Here is a 14,803-nt window from a genome sequence, read left to right as displayed (position 1 = left end):
TCTAATTAGTTAGAATAATCAAATGTCTACTCTTTTAGAATTTGAAAAGTGACTTGTTTAGAAACAACTATTTCTGCTTTTGCGTATTTCCTTGAATGATGGTTTAATGCCATTTTGATTAGTTTGACAAAGATAATGTGAAATATTTTAATCATGCAGCTAATGGATGATTTTTAAATATATATCGACAAACAATTTGCGTAGTGTGAAGTATTCATTTCATTCATCTCTAGGGTTTATGTCTCTTACTTTGTTGTATTAAAATTAGTTTCTTTTGATGCTGAACTTTGTTTTTGTGCAGCTTCCTAGTTTATCCTGAGTTAGAAACTAGAAACTCAATTCAGTTGCCATCTTATTGCCCAATGCAGGTATATATATTCTCCAGCACTAGCTCAACTAGTTAATGTTGCTATGATGTGACTATTACTTATAAGATCTTTCTAAGCAAAAAGATGAAAGTATCCTAATATTTTGATTGAACTTCAATTTCAAAGATCATTTGTTTCAGAATTTACATTTTGAAATATAGTATTTTTTTCTTATGTGCTACATGTCTCTTTTGGTACTAGTAGCTTATTTGAGTCTAATTATAGCTCTGGTCCTTTGAACAACAGAGATCGAAATTCTGTGGTGGCACAAAATTCAAATATTTAGAAGGTTCGATAACATGCCATGATTATCAGGAAATCAAAATTCAAGAAAGTACACATGTATTAGGGGTCGCGGCTATTCCTCGTTCAATCCTCGTCATTCTAAAAGATGATCTTGTTGATGTTGTTAAAGTAGGAGGTACCACATTCTTGTGATTTCAGATTTTTCAGTTTTCTTGAATTTAATTCCTATTATCACTGATTTCTCGTGTCCTTTTGGGAAACTTCATCTTAGATTACTTCTATTTTCATTGTTTGAAATATCACTATGAATTATTCGGACACTTTTTCTTGCTTTACAGTTATTTGTTCATACAAATTAAAGTATAACTTATTCAGCAGATATCGTAGAACCTCCTTAGCTCTCTTAGTATCTTCCTGAACTTTAATTCATATCATAAATGATCTTTCAACTTTCTTTTACTATGTTTGATCCAAATTTTAGAAAATGACAATAATGTGGATGGAAAGCACGCCACCTTTCCTTCCCAAATATTGGAAGATTTCTAACTGCTAGACCAAGAATAGTATAATAGTTGATTAATGCGTTTAGGGACTTGTGATAATACAATTTAAACTTCAAGAGAAATTTAATTTTAGAAGTAATTTGTGTCTACCAGTTTGATATATAAGAGTATGAAATTCTGTTTATTCAAATCCAAGGTAGAACTTTTTATTAGCTTGATAAAGAGCAGTCCAAATTTATAGTACCAGTTTCTACAATAAATCAATAAAAATTTATTAGACATGCTGTATAATTTGATGTTCTCAAAAGTATGTTTGACATTGTAAGTGTTTCCCTATATTGAATCTATCAACTAATTATATTTATATTGTAGGTGAAGTTTCTCAAATATGCTTGATATTTTCCTATTTAATTCTGCATCAGATTTTGCTTTATTATTTATCCTTTTTAATTCTATTGTGTTCATAATGGTGGTAATGATATGTTGCTTTACAGATGACGTTATAGTCACTGGGGTCTTAACTGCAAGGTGGTCGCCTGACTTAAAAGATGTTCGCTGCGACCTTGATCCTGTGTTGAATGCTAATCATGTGAGGTAAATGTAACAGCTCTGTTTGAAAGAAGAAACATTTTTCATTGTTGAGATGGTTGTTGTTCCATTGGAGTCATACATGGTACTAAAGAGAGGTAGTTCTTTTAATTTCATAAAATTTGCTTAGCCTTGGTGAATCCCATCTTTCTTATGATGCATGGGATTTTACTTATGCAGCTAGTTAATGTTTCGAAGGGATAGAAAATGATTTGGTGTAACTCTTTTAAGGGATGCTAAAGTAGTATCATATAGATTGAAATAACTACCGATACTGAAAAGAGGCTCAAAACTTGTTACAAACTTACAAATATATTTCTATATTAAAATAATGCGAATAGGTTTTTGGAAAAAACCATAAAGTAGAAAACAGTTTTGTATTTCAACTTATCTAAGTATCAAAATTGGTTAGAAATTTTTCTCTTTCTTTCTTTCTTTTTTTTGGAGTGAAGCTTTGGTTACTATATGCACTTGACATACTTTTTATACACATATTTAGGAGAACAAATGAGATGAAATCGGATATTACTATTCCTCATGATGTCATTATGAAATTCAATCAATTTTGGAACGAGTTTAAGGATACCCCTTTGAAAGGTAAGGCATCGTTGATTAATATATATCATTTTATAAATGAGTGTTCTTCTATCAATTCTTCAGCATCAATCAATTAGAGATCTTCATTAAAAAAGAAAATATTGGAAACTAGGCCCCCTTATATGTAAGACTGTTATGACTTCAATTTTTTTTAATGAAAATTATTCAGGGAGAAATGCAATATTACAAGGTGTTTGTCCACAAATTTTTGGACTCTTCACTGTAAAGCTTGCAGGTACATAGCTTTCTCATATAAATTCATGATTTGTTTATCTTAAGTTAAAGATTTTGAATGACTGTTAAACATTCACTACCAGCACCTTCTCTTTTTTCAACTTAGTTGCATTAACACTTATTGGAGGTGTGCAATATGTTGATGCTTCTAGAACCAAGGTACGAGGAGAGTCTCATTTACTTTTGGTTGGAGACCCAGGTACCTTTTCGATTTTCATTGCATACTTATAGGGTTCATTACTTAAATAAAATTCTATCAATTGAAGACTACTGCATTTATGCTATGCTTCAGTTGAAGAAGCTTTCTTTTCTTCAAAATTCTGATAGGAAATTAACAATCACTTAAATCTAGAAAAATAAGAACACCATTGTATTTTGTCCAACTGATTCATGATATTTTATGAGTGTCTAAAGCCTGTAACCTATATGAATTTTCCTGTACAATACAATTAGGGTTATTACAAACAAGTTATCCATAGTATTGTATTGAGTGGTCCTTTAATGCAAATAATAGGTAGGGTAACTAATGTAAATAGTCTAAGGGTGGGAAAATATAAATTTTAGAGAGAAATTTTGAGAGCAAGAAAGTATAGAAGAAAGCTCCAGGACTGGACTTAAATAGTTCAAAACTTCAGGGTTTTATTTTCTCAATAGAAGACATTTCTTTGCTGGTTGGATCCATGGACAAATGCAATATTTTCCAAACCATGTTAAATATTGGTATTGATGCTTTTGATATGTTCTTGTGCTCTTGATGTGTTTGTTGGGTGTTATTGTAAAGGTTATTAGTATAAGAGGTATTTTCTCCCTTATAACAACTGAGATATGGATTGCACGCCATTTTATAACTTGTCTTTTCGGGTAACACATGCATTAGCTACATTAATTATAACTACAGAAAATTAGAATTACTGAAATTTTCCTTGAAAAATAGAAAACTGCCCAACCATTGTTAATTTTTCCAATAAAAATAGTTTTTCAAAGCTGAAAATTCTTCTCTAGTCCTTGTTAATTTATTCTTGTTTGGCTTGAGTAATGCAGCTCAGTTTAATTGTTTGTTGCTTTACCCTTCCCTTGGGGTTTCTGGTCCTTTTATTTTGCTCATTATATAGGTGGGAGTTATCTTATTATTTCAATATACCCATATATATATATTTATATTACTATCATTGGTGAACAACTGTTAATGAGTTCAGATTCTTTTTTTGAATCTGTATGTAATCATTAAAGCATTATACGGAAAAAGTTACATGTATATGTATATATGTAGTAAATTTTGTTAACGCTTTTCTCAGGTACCGGGAAATCTCAGTTCTTGAAATTTGTTGCAAAGTTAAGTAACAAATTTGTTGTCACTACTGGCTTAGGAAGCACTAGTGCTGGACTCACTGTCACTGCAGTCAAGGATGGAGGTATGTTTCTCATTTCTCCATCCTAAACTTGTATCCACGGAGTAAGGAATCTGACAGAAGTTGTGATTAGTTTGCGTTAACTTTTTGCATGGTTTGCCACCACCTTGCACATCCTAGTCCTGTTCCCCATCTCATTGTCTTTGCTCTTACTTTTCTCTCTGTATCTCCCTTTTTGCTCACACTTCAAGTCAGTAACTCTCTCAATGACTGAGAACATCTTTGTTATGATAACCAAATCTTTCATCATAAAACTCCAATTCTTGCTTCCATGGGGCTAAATAATCTGTTCAGATGGTTGTGATATGAAAGTAGTGATTTTCTGTCTTCATCTTTTGCTAAATTTGGGTTCTTGTAAGCTTGTACCCTGTGTTCACAATTAATATTTTAGAAAGCATGTTAAAATAAAGGTGGTTTGGTCTATCTTTGATAGAATGTTTTTGTATTTTCGTGACAAGTTGTTTTAGTTCCTTGGCTTCAAATTGTACCTGTACTACATCTTTGTTCTTCATATGTTTATGGAATTCTCCTTGTAACAATCAGCTATTATATCATATTTAAATATTGTACGACATTAATGGTAATATTTCGATTAAATAATTTTACTAAACTTGTGCTATATGCAGGAGAATGGATGTTGGAAGCTGGGGCCCTAGTTTTAGCAGATGGAGGACTTTGCTGCATAGATGAATTTGATAGGTATTTGAGATGCCCCTCAGGTTTCTAATGAAACTACTCTTTCTAGCTTGCAATTATCTAAACCTAGCATAGCCCAATATTTCAATGCAATATCACTCTTGTAAAGTTTAAACCCATCCACTGAACAGTTAAGCCTTATTCTGATTGGTCATATTCCAACTTTTATTTTTGGTTGTTTGAGCTTGCTTGCCATGTTGTTTAGTTTGTTAGTTTATCATATGTAGAGTCCAAGAACTTTACTTAGCTAGTTAGATAGTAGTATTATAGTTTTTATAGTATTATCTTTGTGACTATGGATTTTTGGTTCGGACAGGGAATTATTTGGACACTCATAGTAGCACTTATAGATTTTCTAAGTTTAACCTATAGTTTAAGAATATTAATTTTAACCTAAGGTTTGATTAATATGACTGATATTAAGGATAATATTTATTATACTATAAGGTTTAGATAAGAACCAATAGGATTTTAAGCACATGTTATGAATGGGTGATTAAGGATTAAGTATTTTGAGGATTAAATTTAATAAGGGGTAAAGTTTGAATGCTATAAGGTCAGTCAGCAGCTTTGAATACGTTGAGGGCTTAGTCAAGGCTGTTTACCCCATTCAAATTTAGCTAAAAATGTGTAATTTCATGTTTAAATAATCAGCGTGTGCCGATATATCGCAGCTATAGGGGACGATATATCGCATCACGTAGATACGGAAAACACGAGACGATGCACGACAGCCTCGGGCATACTAGCCTAGGCGATATATCGCCTACAGGGGGCGATATATCGCCACCTTCAGTATATTTTGAAACATTTTGAAATCGTTTTCCATTCAGTCATTCAACCTCTTGATAAGTCCAGCATCTTTTTGAACGAGTCTTCAGCCTCTGCTGAATAATAATTCAAATTATTTTCACCTAAAAAGCTATTATTTTTATTCAAGTAAAATTAAGATCCTTTCATTCCTAAACTCTATAAATAGGACCTAGTACCTAGCCATTATTCATCTTTTTCTCTAAGTTCAGAGGCTGCAAGTGCTAAGTGAGTGTGAGAGTGTAAACACCTTGGTTGGGGAATCATAAGCTTGATCATCATAAGCTTATCAAACACTTTGGGAAGTAAGGTTTTATAGTATTTCAGTTTGAGGTATAGATTGGTCTTACAAGTCTTCAAGGTAACCCAAAACTCTGGTTCATTTCTGTACTTGTTGTTTTAAGTTCTCATAGTCTTCTACTCAGCCTCTAACCTTAATCTTTATTTTGGTTAGGAAATCTAAGTTCTTGAGCAAAAAGGTTTTGGTAAGTATTTTTCTCAAGGTTTAGTCCTTCCATTCCTTTCATTTCTTTTTCTTCAAATCTACTCACCTTGTTATATATGGTTTTAGGAGTGTTCCAAAAGTCCCAACTCTGTCCGCATATCCCGGTAACTTTGGTAAGGAAAATAGGATAGAATCTATATGTTATATGCTTATGTTATCTTATGTTTTATGCTATGAAATATGTTATAAAATATGTTATGAAATATGTATGTTTGTAGGCTTGGGCATATGACTCATTTGACTAACAAGCCCCAAATAGATTATGGGCATATGACCTACTTAGCTAGTAGGACCCCACTAATCTAATGGGCATATGACTTGATTAGTCTATGGGACCCCAAGTAATAATGGCCATTATAGTATGTGTATGATAAAAGTGTTATGTTATGTTTTTATGTTTCTTATGAAATTTATGTATATGAACTATGTGGTAGATTTTCCTTGCTGGGCATTAGGCTCATTCCTTTTTGTTTATATGTGCAGGAAAATAGCTATAGTGGCGGGAATGATTCATGGATGCTTGGTAGAATGTGTATCGGTGATGAATGGATTCAAGGAGTCGAGAGTTCGATTTCAAGGATGTAGTATTGTTTTTATGGTTTTACATGTATTTTTCCGCACTTGCTATGTAACTCCTTTCTATTTTAAATTATGTTTTGTTTTTAAAACAATGGGATCCCATATCCTACTTGATATTTTATGTAAGTAACTCTTATTTTTACAAGTTTCCTAATAAAGTTATGGTATTTTCACAATGTAAGTTTTATTAAGGATTAGTATGTATAGTTTCGTTAATGGTCCAAAAGTCTAGAGTAGTTAGGTCATTACATCATACATGCTTGTTTAATATCTATTGACAAATTTTAATTTTGTATTAATCTTTTAAGTATTGATTATATTCTTTAGGTTGGGGATCGAATTGGCAAAGAGCATTGCAAAGGTAATTTGCAAGAGGTACGGAATTTGTTCTTTTAACTCTTATTATTAATATCTTTAAAATGTTAGAGGAGTTTGAATATCTTAAATATTCATCCATAGAGAAGTAGGTTCTGAGATTAAAATTGTGTGCTGCGGTGATAACGGAAGGTTGAAAACTTGTGTGTATTAGAGAAGTAGGTTCTGGAAAATTTGTTTGTGTGCTGCGGTGATATAAGGAAGAAAACTTATTGTGTGTTGTTTGAATTTTTTGACTTGGTATTGATAGATGGTTAGGTAAGCTTTTATATGTATAGATTAGATTTTTCATTATATGTATAGATTAAATTTTTCATTTAGTCATATTGTTTTCATTATTTCCATATGTATATATTAGATTTAATTGCCACAACCCAAGCTAAAATCTTGTCTTTGATCCAAACCCAATGAGTTAGTGGCTACCATTTTAGAATCTGATTTTTAAATTAAAAACAACACTAGAATCTCTTGAACTAGCCTTTTATGCACACTTAACAAAAGTAAGTTAAGAAAACAGAAGTAACAAGACCATTTATTTGGTAACTGATTTCAACAAGCTTCCTTCAAAGTGTTCAATTCTAATGATCTTGCACAAATAGTTCCACTCTTAGAGTCTCAAAATACATAAAGCCTGTCAAAACAAAGTGAGCCATATTAACCATAATAAACCATACACATTAACACCATTTTGCAAAAGAAAAAAATTGGGCTGAGTTCAATTTATAATTTATCATGTGTAATTATTTTAAGAATTATGTTACTCCTTCTACAACTAATACATCAATGACTCATAGCTGGTAAATTATCTCTATTAATTTTTTAAAGCTTAACACTAAATCCATTAAACCAGATTACTTATTTCAGTTATTTTAGGTTAATTTATAAAGTACAAACTCTTACATTATAGAATGCTTAAAATCACTTCTTTCATGTTGTGGAAATTATGTGTGTAAATACATAAGAATTTACAAAAAATACTCTCATTGATACAAATAATGTAGGCTTATAATTTCGCAAACATACTTAGATATACATAATACAGTCTGTCAAACACAAAGTGAGCAATGAATAAGAATATCAACCATAACAAACCATAGACAGTAAAAAAACATTATAATTATGTTAAGAGGTGATAATTATCTGATTGAGATAATATTGCTCAAATTAAAAGACAAACTATACATATACCAAAACCCTTTTCCTTAAAAAAGTAAAATGTCTACATGTGCTGAAGCTTTAATGAAAAAATCACACCTACTTTTGAAAATATAGGCACTCTAAAAGTTAGGGTATTGGACCTTTTTTAAATTTTCTCTTAAATAAAACAGTAAGTTACTAAAATATTACCCCTTTAATATCTAATTAATCTTAATAATCATTTGGTGTGCTAAAGTAAATTTTACCATTACCAATATAAATTTGTAGCTTTCTTAGTTAAATACTTAGAAAAGTCCTCATATGTTTCTCTAAGTATAAACTTTACAAGTCCTAAGTTATAAGTGGATTAGTTTGAAAATTATAATTGGAAAACTACATCTCCAAAAATTCTCAAACTTCACATAGTTAACCTTGGCTATATCAAGAAATTTCTTGTAAAATTTTACACAAAAATAATTATTTTTACTTAGTGACATTTATTTTCAAAAATCTTACTTTAAGGCTGTCTAGGAATAGGTCAATCTTTTTAACAAATTTTGAGACTTTATAAAATCTATTTGGTTTATTAATTTGGTCCAAAAATTTTTAGGACCATAATAGGCTGTGTAAAAAACACTCACACCAAAAATAAAATCATTTTAGGCATCTTTACTTGGTAAAACGGATACTCAAAGTTGGCTATCCAGAAACTATGGTAAATTCTCATAAATTTTTATCAAATTTTGAAAATTCATAACTCACAGCTCTTTTAAAATTATCCTTTGAAATTTGGCCATTTGATTCTTAAATATTAAAATAATGTATTCTCCAAAAATCATCCAAAAATGCAATGATTTTTCCACCGAAATAATTGTCCAAAATCAGCCATTTACCTCATTTTTTAAATGCTTATCCCAGACTACACAAAAATTTTGCAAAAGCTATCGCTTGGTCAATTCAAAACCTTCTTGCACATTTTTACACATTATGGACATCTATACATCCTAAAATGCAAGATAAAATACAAGAAAATTCATAATTAGTTTGACCCATAACTCGTTTAACCCACTAGAAGTCAACTCCTAACCATTTTCTTACAAAATCAAGATTTTTACATATGGAATGTTGGATTCCATTATTAACAGTCATGTAAATTCTTATGCATGTACAATCAGCCATTAATTTAACTTCAACACAGTTTCAATGATCAATTAAAGCACAACTAATAATCAAAACATGGCAGCTTGAACAAGAATGCAATTAGCATATTAAGCTTCAATCTTGCTATTGAAGAGTTATCCCTTCCAATTTGGGTGACTAGACGTTGAACTTATGATCCTATGATTATTAAAATCCAAGAATTTTATAAAAATAAAAATTTGATCATTCTGTTTTACAGCTCAGTAAGTCAGAATATTCTCAGAAACAGACCTAATGAATCAATAAACATAACAAACTAAGAGGACCATAAGGTATTTAAACGAGCTCAAAAGATGGTAAACTTGCTTAAAATTTCTTAGGGGTAATTAGGGAATCCGCATCTTAATAACTTAAGTATATTTTCCCTTCTTATATATATTTCCTTTTATTCTAGGTTGTATTTATCAAGAGAGGCTGCCTTATCAATAATCAAAACATAGCAAATGTAACTCTCTTATTTGGACAGGTTTCAAAGTTAGACTGAAACCAAATAAATTTAGGATGTTTATAACTAAGTTAGAGTTAACAAATAAAACCACTAACTAGATGAATCAATAGCACTAAGAAGAAACAGAAGAAAGGCTAGTCATAATATACCACAGATAGTACCTAGTCTCAATAGCACCATAAACTAGCAACCTGTCTTTCCAGACTTGTACAAGAATCCCAAAACACAACACTCAGCACAAACACTCAACATATTGCTACTTTTCCCAGGTCCCCATCCAAAGAACTAATAAAATAGAGAGGATAACTCCAAAAAAATTATAATTTTAATCTCATATAATGGCATGGAAGCCAGCTACTAATATATTCAAGAAAAATTATTTATTTTTAGGCTTTAAATGATCTTCCTATAAATATTGACAATAATAAATAAATGAGGAGCACTTGTTAATTTAAAACTTATTATAGCAATAGTGTATTCCATCTAGTATTACAATTTATTACTGACAAGTCTAAAAAGAGAACTGTTTCAATTTTTTCTATCACTACTAATATAGTAAAAACTAAAAATTTGTTGGAGTACGAAAAAATAAAATGAAAGTTTAGTAATGTTAAACTATTCCAAAATTTTCATTTATTGAAACCCAGCCAGATTTCAATATTCAAATACAATGGCAAGTACCATACTTTTGCTTTTCAATTACTTTTTACAACTAAGTATATGGTACAATAGTAACATTACCACCTTTCATATGCTGCACAAACTAACGAGCCAGGCATATATTGGAAAATTATCCATGAACTTAATTGTTGTCTTCTAGAAAGCATGATCTGATAAATTTTTAAGCAATATGATCCAAATATTTTAAGCAATTCATTCCTCTCCGGCCTTAGAACGATTCTTCTTCAGTCGCCTCCTCCCCATGTTGCTTTCCCTGATTAACAGCCAAAGTTTTAATGTTTTATGACCCATGAAACAGTACTTATTAATCATGGCAGAAACATATTTCAGTACTCCTAAATACTCGATGAAAAGAAACAATCAGACTAGTACAAAATGCTATTTCGAACCAGAAGGTATTTTAAACGATTTGAGTAATGAAACCAGGGATTCAAGTAGTTTTACATTGTGCAAGTATGCAAGAGGGAACATGAGCACTTACCAGTACTGATTGTGGAATATCACATCATCAGTTGGTACTTTTTTCCCATCATTATTTCGGTTCCAGTGATAGAATGCGTGGGTTCTATTTTTATAATTGCTAGTTTAGTTTATTTTCCTATCTATAAATAGGCCAACAGTGCTTTTGACCAGGGGAGAGCAAGGCCCCACTTAAATTTTTTATTAATAATTTACAAGTAAACTTTAGTTAAAAAATATGTTTTGTCCCCATAAAAATTTAATTTTTTCAACAATATTTTATAATTATTTTTATTCTTCCTATTATAATTTATATTTCCTAGTTTACCCCTACTACAAAGAGGAATTTGCTTTGCCACTGTTTTTGACACTAGTAAGAAATGAATGAATTGTTGAATTCTTCCTCTCTTGATTCTCTTTAAATGTTCACCTTCTCTGTTATTATTCTATTTCTCTCTAAAGTTCTATTTTATTTTCTGTCTTAATTCTCTCTCTAAATCTAAAATAACCATGTTCTTCTAGAAATGTTTACCACTTATTCTAAACACAACTCACCATACACAGTTATACAATCAAACTGAGAACTAATAATGATCTATAAACCACAAATCTGGAATCAATTATAAATTTATATCCATTAACAATCAGAAAAGGTACGAGACCATAAAGAAATCCCAAACACTCTACAGGGAACTAGAACAAATTTGTAAATTGGAATTAAGTAATTAACTCCACTCTAGAATCTTCAGCAAAAGTGATCATTTAACTCTGAACAAGCAACTCTGCCCCTAAATGAAATTCAATAAAGCTTTAAACCTCAATAACCCAAATATACTGAAATTCAACCAAGGCATGTTTTCTTTTAAAAGCATGTGTGTGAATGACCTTGTCATGACCCTGATATTACAACCGCAAATAATGTGATTGTCTTGTCTAACAGTTGTTAAACCCAGAAAAAAAAAACAAGATTTTAGTAACAGAACAACATCAAATACAAATTCATTGGAGATGGATAAAAGTTGGATCCATCTTAACAGGTTAGTAACCAAAATCATATAGTTTATTTTGGATATAACTTTAAGTGTTAGTGCTTGATTATTGACGTATGCTCTAAAATTGTAGAGTAACGGTGGAATATGAGCAAAAAGCTAGAGAGTTTGCACTTATAAATCTTAGTTTTCTTTTCTTCCAATAAAACTTATCTTGGTTTTATATTTAGGTTGGTGGTAAAGTGACACCAAGCGAAGGACAGTCTCGCAATGTACCGCAATCAAACAATATTCAGTCCCCTAAGGTAAATTGTAAAAGTTGTTATTGTTTTAAATTTTCATTTTAGAAGAACAATTACATAAACTAATATATTGTCTTTAAAATAAATTTGGTAGAGTATTGCACTAGAAAAAAGACATAACTTTACAGAAGGGAAGAATGCTTGCTACTTGCTTGACTGGGCAGATGCAATTGTTGCTGAAGGTCGTTGGGATTCTAGTGATCCAAATATAACTGTACATGGAAAGCCTCTTGGACCAGACTTTATGCGAGTATGGGTTGATGTTGCTATTGTACCAGAGTCTTACTTATTTCGTCCTAATCATGCGATGCTTACAATACAAGAAGCAGTTGGTTGCACAGTTGCATGGCCTTCTAAAAAAGTTATTTCAAGAGGTACATTTTCATACTCAAAAAATAACTAATGTCTTATAATTTAGTGTTTGGTTTCTTTGTTTGCTTTGGTGTAGTTGTGAATCTATTATTTTGTATGTGGTGTCCTTTCTTGGATATAATTTCCATAGCATTTTTCTAGAAGTAATTTGTGATGCTAGATAATAACAATAAAATATTTGTTTGTTTATTTTGCAGATATGGCAAGCGAAGTATAAAAGGATACTTAAGACTCCTTGAAAGTAGTAACTTTGTTTATTTCTTTGTGTTGAAAGTAGTAACTTTTAGACTCCTTGAGTACTTAAAGAATATTTTGTTGTTGATGACAGTGTTGAATGTTTTAAACTAAATTGTGGATTGTTAATTCAATGTAGAATGTTCTTACTTTTTGTTATTTTAAAATCAAGTTCATTTGATGATGCTAGTATATATTAGAAAGCTAATTATAATTATATAAAAAAAAATTAAAATATAATAGAATAAATTAGTGTAATATAAATAAAATATATAATGAGAATTTAAATATATCTAAATATAACTATAATACGAAAATTGAGTTATAATATATATTACAATAACACTTTTTATTCAAAGAATTATGTTATGCAAACTTCATTATATAACACAAAAAATGTGTTATACTAAAGTATAGTATAACACAAAAAAAGTGTTATACTAAAGTGTAGTATAACACAAAAAAAGTGTTATACTAAAGTGTAGTATAACACAAAAAAAGTATTATACTAAAGTGTAGTATAACACAAAAAAAGTGTTATAGTATCGACTATAAATAACATAATTCAAAACTTATCTATATATTAAAATAACACAGAAATTGGGTTATCGTTGACAGTACAATAACACATCTATATAACACTGATAAAGTGTTATGTAAAGTACCCTAACCTACGATAACATAGTCTATCTTAACACATCAGAAAGTGTTATCGTAGGTTTTGATAACACATTTTTGGTGTTATTAAAAGCATTTTTTCTTGTAGCTAGCTAGGTAAATATTCTGGGACACTACACTTAGTGCCTTGATTAGTATGCCGTGAGAGCCTAATTGGATATATGTGTGAAATTAAGTGATTAAATGTGTGACTACGTGGCATACATGATTATATGATAATATGAATATATATGGATGGTTATGGGTATTAAATATGCATGTGGGCCCGTCCTTGTTAAATAGGGCATACTTGTGATTTTGGCCCGTTGATGGCATAAATGTGATTATATGTGTTGAATGATTAAGACCACATTATTACATGGATATATTTTCAGTATTTGGCTCAAGGCAATCCAAGTGAGCGGATTAGCGAATAGTCACAACAGGGTCTAATATCCGGTTTGGGGTGAGCTTAGGGGTATTTTGGAAAATTTAACGTATATTTTGGATTTATCGTGCAACAAGTAATTATTTGGTGATTAGTTGGGCATGTCGGGATTAATTGGGAGCTTATAGGACCACTTCAGGATTAGCGGGAAATGCGGTAAAATGATGGGTTTGCCCTTAAGGGCAACAGGAGGCTAAGGGTTAGTTAGAGGGTATTTTGGTCTTATGTGTGAGGGATAAGCTTAGGAAACCTTAGGAAATGACCCAAAAACATCAGAATATCTCACAATTTTCTCTCTTTCTCGTTCTCTCTCTCTCTCTCTCTCTCTTGTGAACCTTGGGGAATCTTTTGGAATTTTTGAAGAGAAAGCTTAGAATTGAGGTAGGAAGTTGTGGGTTCAAGCTGAGAATTGGAGCTAGGACTACTTGGCGATCAGTTCAAGGTCAAAATCACTCCTGAGGTAAGCTTCATGACCTGATTTCTTTGTGAATTTTGCTGTTAGGATAGGTTTTGGCTGGGTTTTAAGGTTAACTTTAATTGCTGAATTAGGGTGAGGTTTGTGGTTGGTTTTTGGGTAGTTATGATGCCTAGGCTGTGTTGTTAAGAGTCCTAGACTCAATTTTGGTTTTAGTTCAAGGTTACAAGAATTTTGCTAAATTTGGTTTGGAGAAAACGTGGTGAAAATATGCAGGTTTTTTTGGGTTTTGGGCTTGAGTCGCGGCCCAGCTCTTCAGGCGCCGCAGCCCGTGTGTGCAATAAGGCATGGAGCCTCTGAATTCTTCCGAGGCGCCGCAGCGCAGGTTGAGGCGCGCTGCAGCCCGCTTCCCCTAGAAGAAAGCCTCGGGGCTCTCTGACTTGTAGCGCACCGTATCCCTAGGGGGCTGGGCTGTAGCTCAAATATGGGATATTGGCCAATTAAGGGATTTTAGGCTCGGGAACTCAAACCTAATTGCTCGGGAAGGAATC

The 14,803-nt window shown here is 31.5% G+C and overlaps 2 protein-coding genes across 2 annotated transcripts; both read left to right on the top strand.

Moving 5' to 3' along the window:
• Nucleotides 1-299: 299 nt before the first annotated feature.
• LOC133805800 (probable DNA helicase MCM9) lies at nt 300-1,893 on the top strand. Its single transcript, XM_062243953.1, has 4 exons — nt 300-368; nt 615-789; nt 1,612-1,711; nt 1,836-1,893. Exons 1-4 carry the CDS (start codon nt 363-365, stop codon nt 1,891-1,893), a joined length of 339 nt encoding a protein of 112 aa, XP_062099937.1. The 5' UTR covers nt 300-362.
• An 83-nt stretch (nt 1,894-1,976) lies between these two features.
• LOC133804345 (probable DNA helicase MCM9) lies at nt 1,977-3,232 on the top strand. The gene is made up of 3 exons (XM_062242511.1): nt 1,977-2,302; nt 2,472-2,537; nt 2,643-3,232. Exons 1-3 carry the CDS (start codon nt 2,218-2,220, stop codon nt 2,765-2,767), a joined length of 276 nt encoding a protein of 91 aa, XP_062098495.1. The 5' UTR covers nt 1,977-2,217; the 3' UTR covers nt 2,768-3,232.
• Nucleotides 3,233-14,803: the final 11,571 nt, after the last annotated feature.

The sequence above is a fragment of the Humulus lupulus genome, chromosome X, assembly GCF_963169125.1.
Source record: "Humulus lupulus chromosome X, drHumLupu1.1, whole genome shotgun sequence".
Taxonomy (NCBI): Eukaryota; Viridiplantae; Streptophyta; class Magnoliopsida; order Rosales; family Cannabaceae; genus Humulus; species Humulus lupulus.
The sequence above is the reverse complement of the archived record's forward strand: the minus strand, read 5'-3'. Positions and strand labels throughout refer to the sequence as shown.